This window comes from Folsomia candida, unplaced genomic scaffold (assembly GCF_002217175.1).
Source record: "Folsomia candida strain VU population unplaced genomic scaffold, ASM221717v1 Fcan01_Sc002, whole genome shotgun sequence".
NCBI lineage: Eukaryota > Metazoa > Arthropoda > Collembola > Entomobryomorpha > Isotomidae > Folsomia > Folsomia candida.
The window spans coordinates 16,298,020-16,318,947 of record NW_019091194.1 but is presented as its reverse complement, the minus strand read 5'-3'; the positions used below and the strand labels follow the sequence as shown (position 1 = coordinate 16,318,947).

Sequence of the window (20,928 nt, the reverse complement as noted above, 5' to 3'; positions counted from 1 at the left end):
AAATTGAGTTTGCTATTGGATATGATAAAGCAACTATCTAAGATCACAAAAACGCTTAAATTATGAAAATCCGATCAAAATTGGATTTTTAAGTGATTTTTGGAATGAACGAAAACAGGGTATTTTTCGTGTTTTTCGCACCTTTGAGTGGGTGTGGCGGGCGCAAATGAGGCCATGGAATGAAATCCTTCTTCACTTTTGCTAGACTCACCTAGGACTACAACATATCCAAAGGGCATCAAGATCGGTGATTCTGTCGGTGAAGGGTTGTCCTCCTAAGGATAAGAAGGCAGCAAAGGTTAAGCATTATCATTCATAGCAATTGGTTAATATAATATAGATAATACAATTTGTTACATTAATTTCACGTAAAACAAGTGCAAACATTGTACAGAACGGTCAATATTAAGAGAAAACGCAGAAAACTTTGTAAATGTCCTTATCCAATGCAATTTTAAATTGCATACTGACTGACTTACTTGATCTGCAATCAAGTTTCATCAAGTTCAGTCCAACTCATTAAGTTCAGTCAGCAATAAAGGTGACAAGGCACGTAATGTGTGTATACAGATATTCATACCTCAATAGATACATATTATGCATATATCTCTGTAGGTATATGTGTATAATATTAAATAGATTGTCGTGAATGAAATTGAGCGAGCTAGGGCGAGTGAATTAGTGGACAAGGTCTATTCGCCCTTAGAAGGAAATTTAGAAGATAATTATTATAAATTAATTCATTTGATTGTCATACCATTTAAATTGTTAGTTCTTAATTTGTGCAAAGTTTATTGCAATGAGGATGGTCAATCATGGAAGGAAAAGGATGATGGCCAACTTGACACCAAATAAACACCAATTGCATAATATTAATTATAGTTGACGGTCAGAGACTGACAGTTCTATTTAATTTTTTACTTAAATGCCTGCAAAAGATTATTTCCGACGTATTGATTTACATATTAATGAAATTTTAATGGGTTCATGTCGCATATTCCTAGGAAAATTAATTTTAAAACTTTAGTTTGTTCAAATGAATTTATGTTCAATATGAAATACAAAGTGTATGACACTTTCCTTCCATTATCATGAATTATTTATGAATTTTATCGTTCGATTCTCCTGCAATTGCTGCAATATACGTACGTCGAAGCATCACATGTTTGACGTGCGTAAAAAAAGTGCCTTTTTGTTACCACCCAAGGTACTAAACATTACTAAACAAGGTGGTGCATATGAAGACAGATAAATGTACGAGTGTGGAAAGATGACAACTCGCTAGTCAGAGTTCAACGCTTTGAATCAGTAATTGATTGATGCATGAATAACCGTATTTTCCTGGTTACACTTCGTAAATAGCATGCATGCATCTCATACATGTCAACACAGCCGTAGGGTTTCTGAACTCTTGATACGTATGTGTTTATAATGCAATAGTGCACAAGATTCAGTTCATGATAAGATGGGTCGATGACTTTACTTGCTGGACGTACAAGGCAAAGGATAAAAAACCACCATTTCAGAGATGTACGGATTGCATATATTTCAGTTTGAAGATGCTGTTCCAGGATTTAAACTGAATCTGAACTCAATCGGATTAAAATAGAAATAAGTAATATGGAAATTTTTTAGAGCTGAGAACACTTTCACTTTGATATGACGCATGTATATGTAGCAAGATAAATCGGGTAATTAGTAATACTAATTTAGTATACCAAATTGCAGAACAGGATTTCTGTTCTACAAGATGTGCATGATATGATTTTGTTGTTGTTGCATTGTTATATTTTTTATTGTACAGAACAGAACACACAATTGTAATTAGTTTCAGTCGGTCTAGCCAGGTATTTTGCTTTTATGTAGAGATACATGTAATGATACAAAATAGTCGAATCAATTGCAAAAGGCCAAAAATAATGGTGTAATGGCCTTATATGTTTTCCACGTGTCCAATTAAAAACAAATTTTTATCGGTAAAACTGGTTCCCTATTTCCTTCAAACAGTTTAGTTGAAAAAAAAACTATGACGTAAAGCAGCTTAAAAATTCACAGTATTACTCTAACATGTTTTCCTAAAGGGTTTCTGCAAAAAAATGATTGCCCGCAATTCGGCAACAGACAGATATTACGCCAATAATTCTTTTCAGGTTAAAATGCAGACTCGCACGCATAAAGAGGATAATGATATTTTTTTGGTATTTCGTCTATTTTTTTCATTTTAATGGCGAGACCCTCAGATTGATGATGTACTGATGTACAGCACAGCAGCATTCGTTCGTACCAATTGACCGACAAGATTGACAGGTTTTACGGATATATCTCTATATGTACAAAAAAGTAGACACAAACTTTTTTGCATCGGTTTCAAGTTCACGGTTCATCTACCTGAATTGCTTGATACCTATTATTTATTAAGGGGTGAAAGCCCTTTATAAGATCGTTATGTCCGTCTGTCCGTCTGTCTGTCCGTAGCTCCGATAACTTTTGAACGAAAAGACATAGACACTTGAAATTTTGAACGTAAACTCCTAACGTCAATAGAGAGGACGAGTTCGAAGATGGGCACTGTAGGTCACACCCATCAAGGTCAAAAGGTCATGAAATGTCATTTAAAGGTCAAATTGCATACATGCATCAATTTGAATTGAAATACGGATAACACACTTCTTTCACCCCTTGGTTACATTCGTTGTGACGGTTTATTACTCGTCAAAATTCACATGATTTTGCATTGATCTTATTTTTCATAGTTAATTATTAAGTATATCCAACTCGTTAGTTTAGTTTTGAAATGTGCTTCATTTTTTTAAACTTGAGCAATTTATGCTTCCATTTTTCCACTATGCCACTTGTTGCATTTGCTGGATTAGACTAAAAAGCAAATTGGTTTACTTACTAACAAAAAGTAAGTTTTGTAAGTCAAGTAAAAAACAAATGTTATATGATTCCAAATATACATTCAACATTCTCTTATATTCTCATATTAGATCACCTTAATGTATAGTTAATGTTTTCTTTAGCTAACATTATGTATGAGATAAAACTTTTATCACAAACAAATTTAAGTATTTGCCTGGGTCTAAGGACTATGTGGATGGACATCGTAAGTACATTTCATCATTGAGATGGAATTATTTATGTAGCAGAAGGAGATGATACATATTATGCATTTCTGCCAACCTTCATTTACTTTCTCAACAAAATGTTTAGTTGGTATTGTTGCATATAACTTGGTTATTCGCAATGTACATACATAAGTTTTGGTTACTTGGCTGGTTCATTCAACAAATCCATCATCCCATCTCCGGCTCCACTGCTGCTTACATAACATACTCGACTTATTCGCAAACAAACAATAAGAAATGGGAAGAAGGGTTTGCTATTTATTCACACACGTTGGGGTTTGAGAGCTTATTCTTTATTATTACCTGTGAGAAGGGTCTGTGGAATGAACGTGGAGATTATTGCATATTATTATTTAACTTTGCCAGCCTTCATCTCATCCTCTCACTCCTCGTCGTCCGTATGTACTACGGAATGAACCAGCTTGCACAAGAAGCCTACTTCTGACATGGCTTGTTTTTTAGACAGTGTGTAATGCATAAGTAAGTAAAGTAAGTGGTAATGCAAAGTAATACACACATACTCACGAAACGGTACACACCTTTTACCTTTCTTCGTCTCTCGTCCATGCCATTCAGCAAATATACATTTTTGATCCATTCCCCACACCTTCACCGTCGTCGTCGTCGTCACCGTGGTCTCAGAAGAGGTTGGCATGGGTGTAAAATTGAGTGCAGTTTTATTAGCTCTCCACAACACCTTGTAACAAGTAACAATGAACGAAGCCTAAATAACTCGAAAAGTGATATATACATACGTGCTCCTCTAAAGGAAGGATAAGGAGCAGAGAAGGATCCTTTCTCAGGAAATTGACAGAAAAGTTCCGTTGAGAAAAGAAAAGTGGTGACAGTTTCCATGCTCCTCGTCGATCGAAGCCATTAACGGTTTGATTGGAGAAGGAACGCTGAAGTGGAATTAATAACTTTGTTAAAGAGAGAGGATGAAGGTTGATTGGAAAAAAGGGAATACATAGAGCTGAATAAAGAGCCATATTATTATAGCGACAGCAGCAGCGGCGAGGTGATTGTGTGGGTGATAAGGTTGTGGATGGATAAATGCCTTTTTTGACTAAACTGGTGGTACATATAATAAAGCAGAACTTAAGCTGTGGATATACAAGAACTATCCAACAACAGCTGAAGGAAGCTTAATGAACCAAATTGATATTGTGGTTTGATGGGGCTTGTTGTCGGTCGGCTCGAAGCATGCTGCCTGTCATAAAAAAGGTTCAAAATCGTTGCTTCGTTCCCAATTCAATTACACACATCACATCATCCAGTTAAAGTTTGTAATACACGAACATAAACCCGAATTGTGAATATATTATAATAATATTATCGTGTTGGTGCAGTTGAAGACGAGGTTATGACGTGACGTGCACTTGTTACGACTCGCAAATCACCGCACACTACTTTCGGTTGGTGCATGGTTCTCCTATACAATTCAATCAAAGCAGTAGTAGTAGTAGGGTTAAAGGCTAATTAAATAACGTGGATGACGGAGGAATAGCTGAGTGTAATATAATATTAATCTTATTGGGGAGATTAAAGTAGAGTCGCTGCAATGCATGGCATCATATCGCTTCATCATCGGTTCACAATCGGCTCTCGGGTCATGCGAGCTACCAACTTATTTACCAGGATGGATTATATTCAAATCAGATTTTTTTAAGAGGAGATTGACATAAGATTCACCATCTCGCTTTGTACGGAAGGAAATATCGCAGCATTGTTTGTACTACTTGTGGAAACCTATTTTAAAAGTTTGAACTGTCTGCACGCCAACGAAGAGTGACACCGAGAGCTCCTGCGGTTTTTCCTAAGTAGGTTGTACAAAGTTATCTATAATACACAAGTGAATTGGAGTATTAATCCCCATCACCGCAACGCCGGTGCACCAGTTCCTTGTGTCTGGAAGAAGCGAGTTGGAATTTTTGACCTAAAAACGTACAAATTCATGAGACCCTAATCTATGTAACTCCATAACATAAAGATGTATGTATGTATTAATAGGCATACCGAACAAAGTTTTTATGGTTTTTTACAAAAAGATGCATGAAATTTGCGCATCTATACAATTTATTTTTAATACCCGGTGTACATTGTAGTACCAATGCCGATTTTTGTAGAATTAGCTGGACTGTATTTTTTCATTTATTTAATAAGCAAATAATTTTATTTATGCCGGACCGTCTACTATTATTCCCTGCAATTTATGCCTCATGATTATATATCTTTACTATGACTATTCGACATTAACTTTCTGTCTACGCACGAAGAATTGTGTGTTTATCATAAAATTTAGTTTACGATTGCCGATTGGTGTAGTGCGGCATGTGTACAAGATCATACACAGGGATAGTCTTTGTGCAATGCAACCTGTTATTAGGAAATATAGCTCATTGTGAGTGTGTGACATCTGAAATCGTGAAACAAGCGGAGATCGGGTATCCAAGCTATAAAAAATATTTTGGTGTTATGCGTCGGCAAATAGAAAGCCGATCATAATAATTCTAGAATTGAAACACCTTCACATTTGACTTTATTTTCTATCCGTGAAGTAGCCGGGTCATAAATAATCATAATATGCGGTGATATTAGCAATGCACGTGCACCCCCATGCATGCCTCGTACATGAACAGGGATGAAAACGCGAGAATTTTAGCGAACAACCACTTGTTGCTTTTATTTTACTGTTCCATTCCATTCCATCAACTACGTTACGCCATTATCTTAAATATTCAGAATATTTAGATTTTATTCAAATACTTATTCCGAATGTGAACTATAATACTGACCATTTTTTCATTGTTTATTTACACCAGATCTGAACTACAGTGGAAGGACCTGGACAGGACTCATGCTGACTTTTATTTCAAATGATGGGGAAAATGACAGAGTCGCATAAACAATTTTACATGCAGAGTGATTGCACAGCAACTCGATACAATTTTCCATGTGTCATGATAGTTTGGAAATGATGTGCAATTTGATACTTCAGTGACGCAAAAGTGTGGCCATGAAAGGTCAGTTGGTCGTGTACAACGGACAAGGTTCATGAAATTCAAACTCCCAACTCGAGAGTCTCCAGTTAAAAAATTCCTACATGTATATTGCACAGTTTCTGTAGTTCGTCAACTGAAATATAAACCTTTAACAATAGATAAATTGGGCAGGTGTTGGTCCTCCTCGTTTGCAGTTGTCTGTTATATCTAATTATTATTGTTGTGGCCAGTTATGTAAATTATTTAATAGTACAACTAAAAGTGTATTCCAGTCAGCAGCTACTCCTTCTTAAAAAGTGAGCTATTACATATACGGACGGAGACATATTTACAGTACATCTTTGGAATAATGATCAAAAATCTCTACAGATGGGAATGTCAGAATTAGAATCACGTTTCAGTTTGGAAGGAAAAGGATTCAAATTAACAGTCACGAAGGAAATCAGAACAAAAAATCACCATGAAATGATATTTCTAACCAAATTTAGCTCCTTAGAATACTAATTTATCTGTAATAATGAAAAAAGAAGAACTGATATTTGCTATGAGTGACGACAACAATGATTATTTGGATGATTCGACGATGAGGCTGCATTGTGGAGGTCCGAACGAGTCGGACGAAGGTTGCTGCATTATTCCTGATGTTTCAACAAATTGTGTTCGGCGAGTAAAGTCCACGCCTAATCTACTTCAGATTCCTAGCCCTTCTAGAAATAGAAAAAAGTCTGACGACTCAGCTCTGGGCAGTGGGACGGAAGAGTCCGAGAGTGACAAGTCTGCGAGTAGTGTGGACAATTCTCCGTCCGACACTCGGTGTAAGTAATTCACACGAATTATTTCACCAAACATCTCTAAATAGGACAATTAGATAATTTGCGACATTTGTGTTTCCAGTGGCTGACAGGATGCCTCCTTTCCACCGGAGTCGTAGCGCAGTGTCCAACAAACTTTCTCCGGACTTGGAGGAGTTGCCCATAGCGGCTTTCAGTCAGGCCCAGTCGAGAGTGGCCCTTCTCCGCCCTCCTTCCGTCGTCGTAAGTGACCACGATCTCTGTCAACATGGGGAACAGACTTATCTCACGTTGGAAGATATGGACGCTGATTTCAACCAATATCACCATCGAAGACGTTTCTCTGATGCGAGCGATTGCAGTTCCCTCAGTTTCTCAGAACTAGACTTTCACATCGGACCCTCTCCAGGGGACGAAGACCTAGACGACACGGGATGCAGCAATAGCAGGGTAAGATGGATTCAGTCACCTCGCTCTGTTTCTCTTACATATGTCAAAATCAGAAGAAAAATGCGGAAATCAATCAATCGGGTTGTGGGGTTGTTAGCCTCCCAGACTTTTAAAGCGCTTTTCACTCCTTTTCATGCGTCAGGAATTAAATGTACGAATTCTTAAGCAAACTTAAAATGTCGCCGTCGTTTCACTAGACGACAATACATAATACGCCTGGTCTTATAGTATGCCATTCCTACCAAGTCAATAACCGATGACCTACCTACGACGTCCTCCAATGACGTCTGTTTTTAAATTGACAGCATTGAATTTCAAATCTTGTCTAGATTACGCTTGAGAATTGCAGTACGTACGAATGAACAGAAGCTCGGAAAATATCTGGGTTGCAGAAATTTACAGTTTTTCTCTTTCACTTGTCGAGGTGATTGACTCTGACAGAAGATTTGCAAAAAATTAAGAATTTCATAGAATCCATCCAATTACTACACGGCCGTTACATGTACATACATAGATACAGATCTGTATGAGATGCATCTATCTATGTACCTCGTAGATTTGATAAATAGTTTAAATAATTTACGTTTCATTGAAAAGTAGTTTTCTCTTGTATGCGCAAACATGATACCATTCACAAATTGAATCTAACGCACAGCACATTATAAAATTAATTGCTTGACACATCATAAATAATTAAGGTTATGTCCTTTATTGAAATTCGCAATATTCAACAAGCAGTACATCCTCGACTAATATTAAGTATTCTGCTTAAAATGAGACTATTATTTTATTTGATGAGTTTTATAACTCATAAATATGACCACATGCATCTGTTCAAATTCTAGTTTTATGCACAGCTCAATAGTGTCCTTGTCCATTTCAAATTTAGCAAATGTGAAAAAATATTGAGGACAATTGTCATATTTTTTTATAATTATCATAATTTTTTATACATTCTGTTGGAATTTTATCTTTCTTACAATGTTGAGCAACTATTTAGAAAGTTGAGTTTCGCCAAACTTGTGCCTACCAGGAATCAAGTCGAAATCGTCCATGACTTTTGAGGGGATAATTATTCCTAATCAAATGGACAGTGTGGACCCTGTAATAACTTCTGAAGCAACGATTGGCCAAGTTCCGCAAAAGGTTTGTGAAGTACGTCACTTATTTAATGAAGGCACACTTATTGATAAGGGTTCGGTCTGATCGCTATTGTTGTTATCTCACAAAACATCAACTAATGTAGATTTGTGAATTTATAACAATTAAATTGCATTTTGGTATCATTGAGTGGCGGTCCTGTTTATGTCTGCATCCATTTACGGCAATTCTGGCAATGCTGCGTGTAAGCACCTTGCATGTCAATTGCGTAGGTGTGTATTGTGCATCGCAATAAAATAAGTTGGAGGCATATGTAAGAAGAAAAATCATGGGTTGATTGATGTGGTTGATTAGTTACCTACAAAGTATTTTGATACATTGGAAGGAAATTCGAATTATTTTCTTACGCTGCGCAAATTATGACATGAGATTGATTATTGCAATGGAGGTGTACAAGACTCTTGCAGCAAGTTTATTCATATTCCATCCGAGGTATAAGGACAAAAAAAGTTAAAAAGATAAATATTACACCATGCAGCGCATCACAACATGACTGCTTCTACATATTTTCTATTTATAACATTGCAATCATCGTCGTAATTGTCTTTGCTGACAGCTCTTGCCGAGCAGACCAGTTTCAAACAATGGGAATCAATTGTTGGAAATTAATTGTGTGATAAAAATGTATCATGCACACGATGTCTGATGGTAATTGCTGTAATTGATTTATTCCGTCAAATAAACTGTGGGCTAAATTTCAATAGCTGCTGTTTTTGCACTATGCTTGCTGTGAGCACTGTGAGAAGATGCACAAACTCATGGCATGACAGGCCCATTATGTAAAACTTAATTAGTTATCCGTCTCACCGACGAATCTCCTTTATTGTGGTTCTCATTTTGGCTTGCATGCGTATAGGATTTGTCACTTTTCATGCGGTTTGTATGCGGATAATTATTTGGTTGCACGATTCAAAGTGCAGGGTCGTCTGGTTTTGTTCAGATGTTGATTTCGAGACATTTCTGAAAACTGTTTAAAACAATGCTCAACGATTTGTATAAAATGACAAAAGAACTGATGGCGTAATCAATGGCGGCAGACATTGTCATCGTTATTCCATTATTTGTCCGTAGCCCAGTTAGTATTCATACGTATGTGCATGTGCATATTTATATATATACTTGTGTCTCTCTAAATATCTCGTGGTTGAATGTATATTGTTCTCCAATGTCCTCTGTCTCAAAGGTTGATTTCCAAATATCAATAATGCATCTCAACCCTGCATGTCTGTGGGATGGATAGATATCATTGTTGCAGAAATCGCCCAATAAGTAGCAAAAGAGCAAATATGGCAAGGGGACACAAACATGTATGAGAACCACGCCAAACAAAGAACGACATTTGCATTGTTGAAATTGAATTATCATAGGGAGACATTGTGAGCGGATGAGAGTTGAGAGTGCATTGGCAATTTATTGGCCTTCATTTTAATTTAGGAAGGAAACTCTCATGTGTTCCTGTTGAATGTATGCAGATATTATTTTGTGGTGGTCGTCATATTATTTTTTTTTACATTTACATTTGAATGTCTAATTCTTCAATGTGCCGCATGCAATAGTGTAAGATTGTTGTGGTCCAATCTCGACTTTGGTAGATTCTCATAGAATATTTCCTCTAAAATTGCATCATAATTCATCATATTCTGATAGTTGTAAGATAATAACTGGTCAATCTCAAGGTGCACCACGCATGCACACAGATGAGCAAAGCGATACCAATCAAAAGCAATCCATATTTTAGCATGCTGTTTGCTATACAGGGAATTCTTGCTAATTTTCATTTTATGATTTTATAATTGATATAAACAACAATTACGTTTTTAAGAGCACATGTGAAGCTGAAACAGTCTACTTATTGCAATTCGTACATAATTACTTTTACTGTAGGTATGGTCATGTGCGAAATATAGGATCAATTTCGTCTACCATATCACTTTCAGCTTAGGTTTGAACTTGTCACTCAACATTTGACACGAATCATATGCAATGCATGTTAGAAAAGGAATTGCAGACCAAATTGATACATTTTATGTATACCACCTTCTTCATTCAGCGAGTGTACATGACTATTACGTGGTGACCCATGAAAATCACGTCTTGATTGGTCCCGTGACTGAATTTGGTAGAGTCCCCCATATTATTTTATCCCATGAGTTTCTAAAAATTTCCAGTTTTAATCAGTTTGTCATTCATGAATGTACTCCCAATCGTCACGTTCTCAAAACAAGAAATGAACACAAAAATAATTACTATTGCTCTTCTCGAATGCTTCTCGTATTGTATAGTGACTCGTTCGTCAATATTGTATTATTTATTATTTTGTGTGTTTCCTGCTATTTTAGGGTAATTATGTCGACTTGTGCACATTTTTGAAATTAAGCCAAGGATGAGACCCCCACAGATCGAAATTATGTATTTGACACTGCGAGTCCTTGAAACACAATTCTTAAAATTCCAAAATTGAATCACATCCGTCACAAATTAGACCTCGAAGCAATTAGTCACTTGTGTTAATTGATCGTAAATGAATCCATGCAAATTTGCATGCCATCCCCACCACCACCACCAGGAAGGAAGTTCTCTCGTCCATTCAATCTCAGTCCTTTCGCTCGTGCTGTTAATGGAGCGTTTCAAGCAACCAATGAAATACGTACAACTAATTCAGCCTAATGGAAATGCCATTTAAGTATACACATTTTTGTAATAATTTCCAAATGGTCATCATTACCACCACTCCATATCCAACCAACCAATTCATTCAACGAATGCAACAGGGGCTCTCATCTTCTCACTTTTATTCATTTGGTGTTTGTTTATTGCCACAAATAATTTAAATTTTTGTATTTAGCGATTAAGTAGCGAGTTCTCTGCTAAATGTCCAGATGAAGATTGCAGAAGTGGCAGAAGTAATAAAGTTCAGGAAGACGAAGAAGGATTGCTGGCTCATGGGATGACAGTTGACCTTCTTGTGTCTTGAGCTTAGCGGAAAGTCGAGAGATTATTATTTGTCTTCTTTTACATCTCAGCGACACACTCACTCGAGCGAAAGAATTTTGACGGCATTTGCAATAACAAAGTCCTGTAGCGCTTGCATATGTGTTTAGATGATGATAAATGCTCATATTAATCTCAATCGCAAATCCTTGTTCAATATCGATGATATCTCTCGGGGATTAATCATCATCCGCTGAAATCAATGCCATTACAAGTTTTACCACTGTAAAATTGACCTTTATGGATATCCACCATCCTCAGCAGCAGCAGAAGTGTTTGATTATTGGGTGCAAATTGGGTGAGTGTGTTTCTTCCAGTCAATTGCTATTCACTTCTTTGACAGTAATGTGCGATTCGCTTATTATTGTTTGCCAAACATGTTTGGCATAAAATGATTTCTGATGCTGAAAAGTAAAAACTGATTATACATTATGTAAAAGCTTTTGAGTTAACTTTGGAATGGTGACATATTTGTACTATATACTTGACCAATCGTACGTAATATGGTGATGGTCATCACACACTGTTTGTGTAACTCGATCATTATCACGACATTGATAAGTCCGGAACTGCGAGGCTATGCAGATACCTAATCGAAACAACAAGTTCCGATGGCCGAATGAGATGAGGTCAATGAGTGAGGTTTAGTGCAGAATGACATCACAATGTAATATACGCATTGTGTTATCAGGGGATGAAAAAATAAATTATGTACTTACCCATGATACAAATAAGGATTTGTGTAAAATTAATAGAAAACTGTTTAAAAAAGTTCATGCCGTGATTTCTCTTTGACCTCAGTCGGCATTATTGTGTTACACAACATTCAACAGGGATTTGGACAAAAAGCGGATAGACCACAATTTGATGGCGCATTAAAGAAATGTTGCTGGTTTAGTGCCTCTACTGTTTCTTTGATTTCATGGAATTGCAAGCTGTCTGTTCGCAAATTCGCATCTTTCAAACCTTTGCACTTTAAGCAATACTTATATAATGGAAGTGTTTTTCGTCGCGGGGATGGATGCATTGCATGAATGAAACCGAATCGCGTGTGTGTGTAAATCACGAATGATTTTATTGTTGAGATAATTTGTATCATTTCTTTACCTCCTCGATTGCTGCTGAACGTCCTTCGTTCTCTCGATATGGCTGTGTAGCTTAGTGAATCTTCAGTTCACATCAACTTTTTGTACCACCATAAAACTGGATTGGTGAATACTGCCGCCGCTGCTTCTGCTGGATACTGGTCGAGGTAACTGCTCGCAACTTCAAATAATTAAATCGTCACCATTTCCACTTTTTTGGCGTGTTTTGCTATTTCTTCCCATGGAAAGCTACCTTACATTTGTACCTCGGCTCTCCCAAAACCAATTTTATGTACTTATCAGTTGAAGTAATCCGTATACTCAACTTTCGTTCGCTTAAATTGCCGACGGTATGAAGACGATGGTGATGATGCAATTGTGGGACTCTTATGTATGTAGTTATATATTGATGACTGCAAGTTGCGACGCGCATATAACTTCTCATCCTCAGTTCTGAAGTTGTGATCGCCTCTTATTTATTTATTGTGGAAGAGCAACTGGAAAATTTGTACACTTCATGAAAGGATTAAAGCAATTTATCATTATGATGTATGTGTACGACATGCATGCAAAGTTGGACATGACGATGTAGCAATATGGTAGCATTACTACTACAAGGAATAATGATGACCTAACAGGTTTAAGTCGGACTTTTGGTCAGTTTTTTCTTGTTATTATTCACTTACCTGCTTTACCTTTGAATTACGATTGCTGTGTTTATATAATTTCCATCTGCAGTCAGTTTTTAATAAATGATGTTGCCCTCCCTAAAACTGGTGTTCTGCTATTGCTATTAAGTTTTCTTATTGTAATAATGGAATTACTTAATTCTGTGTTGCTGGTCAAATCAGAAATTAATAAAACAAATACTACACTTCTAAATATCTGTATAAAATACAAAATATTTGGTTCACAGAACTCAGCGTATGGCAGCTTATAGATTTCGAAATATGATAGCTTGGCTCATTGTTCAACTGAAAATGTATTGCATAATTAATTTTACTGTGGTGTATCCTTATGCATATCTATGGGGCTTTATCTATGGGGAAAACGGATTTGACGCTATAAATACTTGACCAATTGAATGGCTTTGAGGCTCAAAGTTTGAGCATTATCCAAGGAAGAATATTCCAAACTACAAAATCCAGCCGATAGTTTAAATTCATTTTCCTAAATCGGGACGAATAAATATTTCAAAAACCATTGGCCGAGCGGTTTTGCGAGTTACTCTGGATTTTTTGACGTAATTTTTGAAGGACAGGCTTCTGATTTTCAGATCCTTATCGGCAATCGAATTTGTCACAAAACCATCCCACCGTAATTATTAAACTTTTTCGTTTATTGGTATTTTTCCGTACCACGCTTTAGCATTATACTGTGGAGGTTGACTGTTTGTCGCCTACATGTGCATACATACTTCTACCACAAATAAGCATTGAATAGTCAGATTCAGATCAGATAATTTACAAATTCAATCGCAGCAAGATATTCAATCAAACTATAGTCAATAACCAATGACGTGTCGTTGCCTATGGTAGAAAGGACATGTTGTGATGTGACATTCAAAGTTTATCACTCAACCACAAACCTAATTCAGAAGAGCAGATTATTTATAAGAACTGGATCGCCATCAACTATTCATCAAATAACTAAAATTATGTGGTCATCGTACCGAGGTGGTTTTTGGTTGATGCGCATTTAGATTTGTGTACCAAGCGATGACCAAATTGGTCGGAGCAATGCATTTATAGACGAGACATTTTTTCAAGTTTAATTTTAAATCAAGGATAATTTAATATAACCGAGGACAATTTATTAAATAAGTATTATTATCTACAATATATATATTGCAGTGGAGTTTCATGCAAACGTGGTATGATGGACCACTGTGCTGAGAACACACTTCTTCAAACACCATCGTAAATAAATGTTGCTTTACTTTTCTCAAGTAATACCTCCACTCAGAGTGAATATCTTATTTGGACATACGTACATACAACGCAACAATGTTACCTAAGGGTTGGATTGCTTGCTTGGGAAAAGAAGTTATCATCGCGTATGGGGGTCCGCAACATGTCCGCAACATAGATAATGATATGTAGAATATACACGTGCATAGCGTCATGAAGCATCAGGCAAGCCACTCAAATGGTGGGACACCAAAAAGTAATGCCGTAGTTAAGTTAAATTGGTAAGGTTCTCGTATTTTGTTATCTGCCCACAACTTTAAACAACCAATACAAAACGTGTGTCTGTTCAATGCTAAGTTAAAAAGTTAAACTTGATGTACTAAATATGCGCCTATATGAGTGCAATGCAGTACAAATATGTAATATGCATTCTGAGTGTTTGTAGTATCATGATGCTGAATAAGTAAAGTAAAATACTTGCTCTCACTGCTAACATCATCATCATCTTTCGACTATTATGAGCTAACATACGCTGCGGCAGAATTATTGTGGTTGTTAATAGTTAACTCAGTCAGATTATTATATGTACTACTGCTTATTATGTATTATGTAGGTAGGCTTGGTTTGTGTGTAGAACCAGAATTTAATGTTTGGTGGACCTTAGTTAGCTACAGGTTTTCTTTGCGATGAGACCGGATGCCTATTTGTCTTCCATTGACGTCAGTAATCCTATTGTAAAGTTTGTGGACAATTTGTTTAGTCGAGTCGAAGGTGTGCATTTCGTAAAATTGATGTATGGCACATTTGTTTGAGTGGTTTACTAAATCGACCTTAATTGTGAAGAGACTCGGTCCTCGCTAAAATAAACAGAGCCAAGAGCGTCTCTCTCCTGACTGGTAAAGTATGAATAAGTCAATACGGGTAGATTTTTTGGCAGTGAGTTTATGAAGTAGAATATTATCAACTAATTACAATTGTTTGACAGTGTGTGAATAATTGGTGAGTGAGTACTGTTTGTTTATGTTGTAATAATAATACGGGTTGTTGGAGGACCTCTGCGAACGTTACAAAGTATTCGTGACCAAGATATTCTGAACTGAACGTGTAATATCTGGATCGAATATTTCCTATTCAAGTTAAAATGACGAGATGACCTGAGCATATTTTGACAACTGTGTCGCGGTTTACTAGTTGTTTTTTTTACAAATGTATGTATGTAGTAGACGCGTAAGAAAACATTACCATGCAGCGTGATACGGTGATGCTCCATGTTTGCCTGACTGATCTGATATCACACTAAATTTAAAGAACATTACAATTCCGAATCCAAAGGCGCTGCATTGCACTGCTTGTGATAAAAGGCGTAAAAAGACCAGTGGCAGGATTTCATTGTTCATCGCGTCGAAGGGAGTTAAATATTCGTGATCGTTGTTTGACATCTACCATTTGGTTCTTTGGTTTTGGTGGAGTGTGTGCGGTGACAGACTCCTCGCTATTATTTATTATCCCGCATAATGTTCGTGTCCTAATAAGTTAATTGTTGTGAGCATAGTGGTGAAGTGCAGCAGATGAGGAAAATATGAAATAGTGCTGTTGGGAGAACGAAAGTAACACCATTCACAAATCTCCTCTCCTCCTGAAAAACTCTGCTATTACCATTGTTGATTGATAATAATACACATAAAACTTTGGTAAAAAAAGAGCGTGGCAGCTAAAAGTATCGTGCAGTGCAAATATATTATTTATATTTAAACAGCTTTCTACCCTACAACGAGGAGTTTATGTTCGAGAGATTTGTACCTTTGGTTGGGGTCTCACCTCACCGTCATGAATTTTATGTGGTCCGCTTACATACGTGTATCTACGCTCAGTCAGTTTTCTTTATCTGCTAACTGAATTCAATTGAGGATTGAACTATCGACTGATTGCATTGTCGTTTAATTATAGTTAATCTATTCCCTGACCGAGAGAGAGAAAATTCAAAGACCTTGAATAAGACATTGCAGCTACCTAATTACTGTGAGAGCATATGCAGATTGCCTTTTGCACGTACTTCAGTACGTACGAAAAGACGGATTGTGCAGTGATTTCGACATAAACATAAAAATCCCCATATTATACTTGCATTATACTCCGTCAGTGACGCTTGTTGTAAATGATAAGGAGGTGAAGTGAACAAGAACACATAATTGACTGCTGTTCGTGACACAGAAAGTTCATCAATTCCCGAGAGGCTTCACCCGATTATTCCATTTGTAGCAAATAGCAAAATGAGTGTCGGGTACGACAGTTATTTGGTTGGGCTTCAAGTGCCAACATTGCCCGATTACGGAGATCCTTCGAGTGATGACCTCAGTTCAGACTGCTGGGACACCGACGATCAAGATTCTGCACCAGTGCGAGTACGGACAATAATTCTATTATTTTTCCATCTTTGCCCTATTTTTGAAAGAATAAAATGACTGCATGTTTGGTGGATGAACGGATTGCATGCATCACAATAAAATGTGATGTAGACGAACCAATTTCATATATCATACATTCATGTATGAATGCTTCTATATGTATGTATGACGGATAAATTAATGCTGCATTGTGATGTTGTATTGTGGTGTGAATTTAGATGACAGTCTGATAATTTTTCTTGTAGTTTAACAATTATATAAAATATCTCGTGAGAATAACGATACAATTGTGGCGTCGTTGCATTTATTATTTGCGCAGTGTTGAGAAGTGTGATAATTTTTAAGATTCAACTAAATTCGTGACCTAATTTTAACCTTGTCCTGGGCAAATAATTAAATACCTCACTAACAGTTTTTTTTTCAATCGTTTAACAGACATCCAGATGGAGGGCGATTCGTTCCATCGTGCACTTCACTCCGTTCATTCAGACCTACAAAAAGTCAAAGTATCCCTGGGTCCAGTTAGCGGGTCATCAAGGCAACTTCAAGGCTGGGCGGCAGCAGGGAACCATTCTCAAAAAATTCTGCAGCAGAGAAAAGGACGCGTTCGAGCTTCTCAAGGAGGACCCTCTCAAACCATTTGTACCTCAGTATTACGAAGTCGTTCAGGAAGAAGATAGTGGTAATTATTACTGTCATAATAATAATCTTCAAAACTGAGCAATAATATCTGCCCGAATTTAACCTGCAATTTTTCGTTTACATTTTTACTAGAATTTCTTCAGTTAGAAGATCTGTTGGGTCAGTTTGTAAGTATTTTCTTTATAAACACTTGTATAAGTACACATAAATATTGGGATATTGGTGATAATGGTTTATATGCTGCTCATTTCAGACCAATCCGTGCGTGATGGATTGCAAGCTTGGAGTGCGAACTTATTTGGAAGAGGTGATCATTTTCATTCAATTCTAATAATTAAGCAGTAATAATTAATGATCTAATTTAAATAATTATAGGAACTTATGAAAGCCAAGGAGAAACACAAGCTACGAAAAGATATGTATGAAAAAATGTGTCAAATTGATCCGAATGCGCCGACCCCAGAGGAACATCGTATGAGAGGAGTGACCAAACCACGGTACGAACTTTTTCTAAAAGCGGAACTGCCTTTTAATTTCGAGCACGTGTTTCCGTGTGGGGCATAGATCTACAAATAGAAATAAGCAGAGATTTCCATTATGTGCCATTTCCTACATCCTTATGCACTGTTTATTATGAATTAAAAAGGCAGAGCAATTTGAATTCCGGCCGTGCGCCCGAATGAAGAACGCAAATTATCCACAAGTATAACCAAACCTCGTCATGATATTTATTTGGTTGAACAATCAATTTAGACAATAGCGTGTGAACCTTATGCATGACGCTGAGAAATTGCGTGGTGTCCAAGACGTTTGACTTTGATAATAGGGTGTACATATAGCGTATACTTCATATCAAATTCCGTGCGCATGTCTTGCTTAATTACGTCACAATTAAGCATGTAATGAACTGTGACAGGGTTGTGTATATTTATGTGCAGGTGATGATGATAATTTACATGGAGTTGTTACCACTTGCAGATACATGGTTTGGAGGGAGACAATTTCTACAACTGCAACGATGGGATTTAGAATAGAAGGAATTCGGAAATCGGACGGTACTTCTTCCAAAGACTTTAAGACTGTTCGATCCCCAGATAAAGTCAAAGAAGCATTTTCGTCATTTGTTGACGGCTACGCCAGTGTGATTCAGGACTACTTGGACAGGCTTTATGCTTTAAGAAATGCACTGAAACAGTCACAATTTTTCTCTACGCATGAGGTACATTGTTTTATTGAGTGTTAAGCTAAGATACCAATTAGGTAAGGCTAAACTTGGTTTGAATATTTTTATAGGTCATCGGTAGTTCTCTTCTTTTTGTGCACGATTCCTCAAGAGCGTCGGTGTGGATGATAGACTTTGGTATGCAAAATATTCTAAAAATAGTTTAATTTGTATCACCTAAATTGGCAAGCTTACTACTTGGCTGATTCTTAATAATTACGCTAATTACTCGCCCATACGCATAACCAGAAGGTTGACATATTGCTTATTTCTCACTTTCAGCCAAAACGATTCCTCTTCCGGAAGGACTCCCGACTTTAAGCCACGATAAGGTGTGGACTCCAGGGAATCACGAAGACGGGTACCACATTGGCCTTTCAAATCTCATCACCATTTTCGAAGAGATTAAAAAGAATTAATAAGAAAGACACTCTAATTTCGAAAGACGATTTCAAATTTACTAGTTTTATATGAACAAGAAAACCTGATCAGCTATGTATTGTATTTAGGATTCAGTCGTTGTTGTTGTTATTATTGTTACTGTACATTATTTTTGTCGTACGGGATGATTTATTTCCTCTGCCTAGATTTATACAGGCATTGTTGCAGACAGCAGGAAAATCATGTCATGAGATAGCACACCCTTGTTAGTGCAAATGTGGAGAAGACATGTGAATTTCAAAGTACAACGTTATACATTTTCACTATTTAATTACGACATATATTATATTCTTCCAAAATCTCCTCATTACGTTTAATAAACTGTTACACAAGTAATCATATTGCATGCCTGGAACATAGTTCATTGTTATAAAACAGAGCCAGCCACACATTCCAGTCATTAAACACATTAAACTTGCCCAGTAAACTGAAAATGCGAGTTAATTATATATATATGCACACAGAGATGTGTAGTGTTTAGAACAAAATGTGAGAAAATTCTCCCTTGTTCAAAATCTCATACGCAAAAGGGAATAAAGAATCCCTATTCGATCAGCACCTTTGACAGTGTACAACTTATACAATCCAGAAAATTAATAGCTATTCAAATTCTACTGTTCTGAATATCAATGTAAAATCTACGAGTGTATGAAATTCATTGAGGAAATGAAAAATGAATAAAATTACAAAAGGAGCTTAAGAGGAATTTATGTAGCAAAGCACAAAGTGATTTATATTAATCAAAGCTGTTCTGATCCGATCTCCTCCAATCACCATTAGCTCAATTATAGCATTTTCTAACGGTAAACGGGTGACATTAAATTAGCATGAAGCAATTAATGTTTGTATTTAACTTCCATTTAGCTTCCTGGCAGCATAAATATTATATAAAAATTTAACGCGAAAGGCCGTTGCTCTTGTTTTACATGACATTTTGGCACGTGTTCATATTTTATTTTTGAATCTCAAAGTCTCATGAAGTGAATGAATCAAGTTCTTTCAGTTATTCACCCTGGACTCTTTTACGCCTTCCGAACAGGATGTTGTGTCATTTATGCTGATCCAGACACTCATAAATACTCAAAAAAAATCAGACATCGCACACATGACACATACACGGACGAAAGAATGCATTATATTATTAGTAATAAAACTGACCAAGTATGTATGAAGATTTTAAGTAACTAAACTAGCTTTAAGATTAGGTTGTAATATTATTAAAATTTAAATTTAAATAATTTCATGATGAACAAACCAAACTTTTCATCTACGTGAAGAATGTCAAGATTTTTATCAAATAAAATGCATAGCAGTCGAATAATTCCTATTGACTATTGAACGTCTTATTTACTCCTAGGTTTTTGAGGTAAGACACAAAAATTTGACTGAAACTGTTGAACTTTATGTATGAAGAAAATATTTCAAGGATAAAAAATATGTATGTATGGACGTTTGATTATCTGAGCATATTTTTCAAAGAAAACGGCTTACTTCCAATGATAAATCGTTTCTAAACCATGGTGTATAATATTCATTTATTTCGTATGATTAGGCACTATTCAAGCGGTAATTACGTATTAGCATCGTGGATATGAATATTCTGACCACCCCACAAGCAGTATTTTTGAAAATCACTTTGCCATGTACAACATTTCCATGCATATCTTATTACTCCACTGTCACATGACATGCTTTATCAG

The 20,928-nt window shown here is 36.4% G+C and overlaps 1 protein-coding gene and 2 long non-coding RNA genes across 4 annotated transcripts; 1 reads left to right on the top strand and 2 right to left on the bottom strand.

Annotated features, from left to right (window-relative positions):
- Positions 1–217: 217 nt before the first annotated feature.
- LOC118434290 lies at positions 218–4,070 on the bottom strand. The gene is made up of 3 exons (XR_004833907.1): positions 3,884–4,070; positions 3,668–3,825; positions 218–275 (listed from the first exon to the last, which is right to left on the bottom strand). It is a non-coding gene; the product is annotated as an uncharacterized LOC118434290 (long non-coding RNA).
- On the top strand, positions 4,067–19,928 carry LOC110843531 (inositol-trisphosphate 3-kinase A). 2 transcript variants are annotated; one of them, XM_022089495.2, is made up of 11 exons: positions 4,067–4,543; positions 5,951–6,426; positions 6,500–6,945; positions 7,025–7,371; positions 17,359–17,605; positions 17,698–17,732; positions 17,819–17,872; positions 17,941–18,062; positions 18,544–18,784; positions 18,859–18,925; positions 19,070–19,569. In XM_022089495.2, the coding sequence occupies exons 3-11, from the start codon at positions 6,648–6,650 to the stop codon at positions 19,204–19,206; spliced, it is 1,548 nt and encodes a 515-aa protein (XP_021945187.2). In that variant the 5' UTR covers positions 4,067–4,543; positions 5,951–6,426; positions 6,500–6,647; the 3' UTR covers positions 19,207–19,569. The 2 variants fall into 2 exon arrangements, with proteins under 2 accessions (XP_021945187.2, XP_035703279.1); XM_035847386.1 differs by lacking the exon at positions 4,067–4,543 and adding an exon at positions 4,707–4,948 and having other exon boundaries at positions 5,951–6,945; positions 19,070–19,928.
- On the bottom strand, positions 11,308–12,842 carry LOC118434291. Its single transcript, XR_004833908.1, has 2 exons — positions 12,631–12,842; positions 11,308–11,927 (listed from the first exon to the last, which is right to left on the bottom strand). It is a non-coding gene; the product is annotated as an uncharacterized LOC118434291 (long non-coding RNA).
- Positions 19,929–20,928: the final 1,000 nt, after the last annotated feature.